At 38.7% G+C, this 3001-nt stretch overlaps 1 protein-coding gene across 1 annotated transcript; it reads left to right on the top strand.

The window, feature by feature from the left end:
* Window positions 1-491: 491 nt before the first annotated feature.
* On the top strand, window positions 492-1430 carry LOC132662403 (olfactory receptor 51B6). Its single transcript, XM_060607876.1, has one exon. It carries the CDS (start codon window positions 492-494, stop codon window positions 1428-1430), a length of 939 nt encoding a protein of 312 aa, XP_060463859.1.
* Window positions 1431-3001: the final 1571 nt, after the last annotated feature.

Below are 3001 nucleotides of genomic sequence, written 5' to 3'. Positions count from 1 at the left end.
ATTGATTATTTATTTGTTTGTTTTGCTATTGATGTTCATACTTGCTCGTCTTGGAATTAATTCTCTACTGATCTTTCAGGTTTCATACCTTCTGAGAAATATCACAAGTGAAGATAAAGAGCACATTGAAAAATACACTGTAAGTTCCAACACTATCATAGCACTATTCAAATATACTGATGTCTTGCATTTTGCCTTTATTTTCTCGGTTATATAATTTATAAGGACATCAACTAGGTCTATTCTGTCGACATTGCTGTGTTTCCTGTATGTTGTACAGTAGCAATGAATAATACGTAGAGTTCCTTATACACTCTATTCTCCCATACCTAGAAATCTCCAAATAATGACTAAATTATCATCCTTGCTATCACTGGAAGTCAAGACTGATAAACATCTTATGAACAGGTAGCACACTCAAGGGCAACTTCTACAGAAGAGCTTCTACTGCATTACCTGAAGGGAGTATCTTCTTCTTTGCAAGGCTTGCAATGTGGCTCAACACCACTACTTCCCTGTTTCTGCTTACTGGTTTCCCAGGCATGGAGAAGGCACACCACTGGATCTCCATCCCATTATTAGGGGTTTACATCTCCATACTTCTTGGTAATGGCACTCTTCTCTTTCTTATCAGGGATGATCATAACCTTCACGAGCCCATGTACTATTTCTTAGCTATGCTGGCAGCCACAGACCTTGGAGTGACTTTGACCACAATGCCCACAGTTCTGGGCGTTCTATGGTTGAATCACAGAGAGATTGGCCATCAGGCCTGCTTCTCTCAGGCCTACTTTATCCACACTCTTTCTATCGTAGAGTCTGGTGTTTTGCTTGCCATGGCCTATGACCGTTTCATTGCCATCCGCAACCCCTTGAGATATACTTCCATCCTTACCAACACCAAGGTAATGAAGATTGGGATGGGGGTATTGACAAGGGCTGGTCTGTCAATTATGCCAATAATTATCCGCCTTCACTGGTTTCCCTATTGTCGATCCCATGTACTCTCTCATGCTTTCTGTCTACACCAAGATGTCATCACGTTATCTTGTGCTGACATCACCTTCAATCGTCTCTATCCAGTTGTGGTTGTATTTGTAATGGTCTTGTTGGACTTTCTTATCATCTTTTTCTCCTACTTTTTGATCCTTAAGACTGTCATGGGCATTGCTTCCGGAGAAGAAAGGGCCAAGGCCCTCAATACGTGCATTTCTCACATCTGCTGCATCCTGGTCTTCTATGTCACTGTAGTTGGTCTAACATTTATTCATAGGTTTGGAAAACATGCTCCTCGTGTGGTCCACATCACAATGAGCTACATCTACTTCCTTTTCCCCCCTTTTATGAACCCTGTTATATATAGCATTAAAACCAAGCAGATCCAGAGTGGTATAATTCGTTTATTCTCTCTGCCTAATTCTAGAGCATAAATTTGACTCACTGCTCTCCAAGAATAACTCAGGGAACCTGGACAAACTGGCAGCTTTGTTGTTAGGAGCAACGAGGGAAAGACATGTCAGTGGAAACCTACCTCTCTCTGATATTCAGAATATCATTTCACATAGCCCATTTATTGCTAGATAGCAAATGGCATAGTATATGTACATGATTAAGCACATCTCTCAGGTGTCCAACTGATTTATTCTTTTCAGAAGTAACTCACCCTGTTTAGTGGGCATAAGACACCTGATCACACAATTCTTGGATCTAGACTATTGGTCTCTAACTGAGTCAAAGCCTATTGTTTTTCCAAATGTTCTGCATGTCTTGGCTCTGATATACTTAGCAATGAGACTCCTAATCTCAAACATTCATCTATTTTTTTTGCTAATATGGAAATAGTTGCTATTTCTAGAGAACTGCACTAAGTGAAATGATGAGCCTTACCCAATCCTCAGTTCAATATGGCAACTCTAGAGAACCTATATGTAAGTCTGTCCAGTTAAATGTTTGATAAATATTTATTAGATGCTATTATTAATAATAACATATATGTAAACATATGTAAAAATATAATAACACAGAGATAATTCCTAACCCAGATGACCATTATCTTGATGAGCTAGTTCTAGATACAGGGGAATAGAGATATATATTTTCAAATAGTAAAATAGTATTAAAGTTCCAGCTTGGCAATATACCACAGATAAGACTAGACTGAAGGAATGTTAAAAATACCAGAATTGACAAATAGTTGGTCATACGTGTGAATGGGGGGGAGGGAGGCAATGCCTGTGACAAGAAGAAAAATGACCTTTCCTGGTTCCAAATAGCTATGAAAGTTTATTTTGGTCACAGTCTAGACATGGGGAAGAGTTCATGGTCCTATGGCCAGCTGAAGAGTAGTACACATGACTCAGGTGACAGGTTTTAAAGTGAATCAGAGAAGATGTTCTTATGAACAGAAGATTGAATACGAAATGCTAGGATCATACAAGGTGCCACCCAGTGACTAGTCACTTCCCTTCACATAGAGGGAGCCTATCACTGGGCTTTGTCATGCTGGCATTCAAAGTGGTCTCGGACTCCTGCCCCTACTCTTGCTCATACGAAGGTAAGAATTTTCCAGAACTCCTGGGATTTCTGAGTAGCATGGAAAAAACAAACATGAAACCAGACCTTTAGAGCAGCTTCCAGGTTCATAAATAATCTCTACCAGATCAGCTCAATGGACTGTTTCTTTGTTCATTCATTCATTCATTCATTCATTTGTTTTTATTCAATTCAGCTGTGTATCTGAACTGTATAACATTTGTGTCTCTCCTTTCATATTTTATAGACAGTGTGCTCCAGGAGGACAATGATATTATAGGTCTTATTTCTTACTCTATTATAGAAACTGCCACATGGAAAATCCTTAATAAAATACAAGTTTTTGATCAAATGAATAAAACTTAAAGTGACCTATGTTTCTATGTGTCTGTTGGTTTGCTGGTTCTTCTTCTATTTTTTTAATGTTTATTTATTTATTTTGAGAGAGATAGTATGTGTGCATGGGAGG

The sequence above is a fragment of the Panthera onca genome, chromosome D1, assembly GCF_046562875.1.
Source record: "Panthera onca isolate mPanOnc1 chromosome D1, mPanOnc1 haplotype 2, whole genome shotgun sequence".
NCBI classification, from domain to species: domain Eukaryota; kingdom Metazoa; phylum Chordata; class Mammalia; order Carnivora; family Felidae; genus Panthera; species Panthera onca.
This window is presented reverse-complemented; position numbering and strand designations above follow the sequence as displayed.

Coding starts and splice junctions, on each gene's coding strand:
- LOC132662403 (XM_060607876.1), top strand. CDS start 492: ATGTGGCTCAACACCACTACTTCCCTGTTTCTGCTTACTGGTTTCCCA.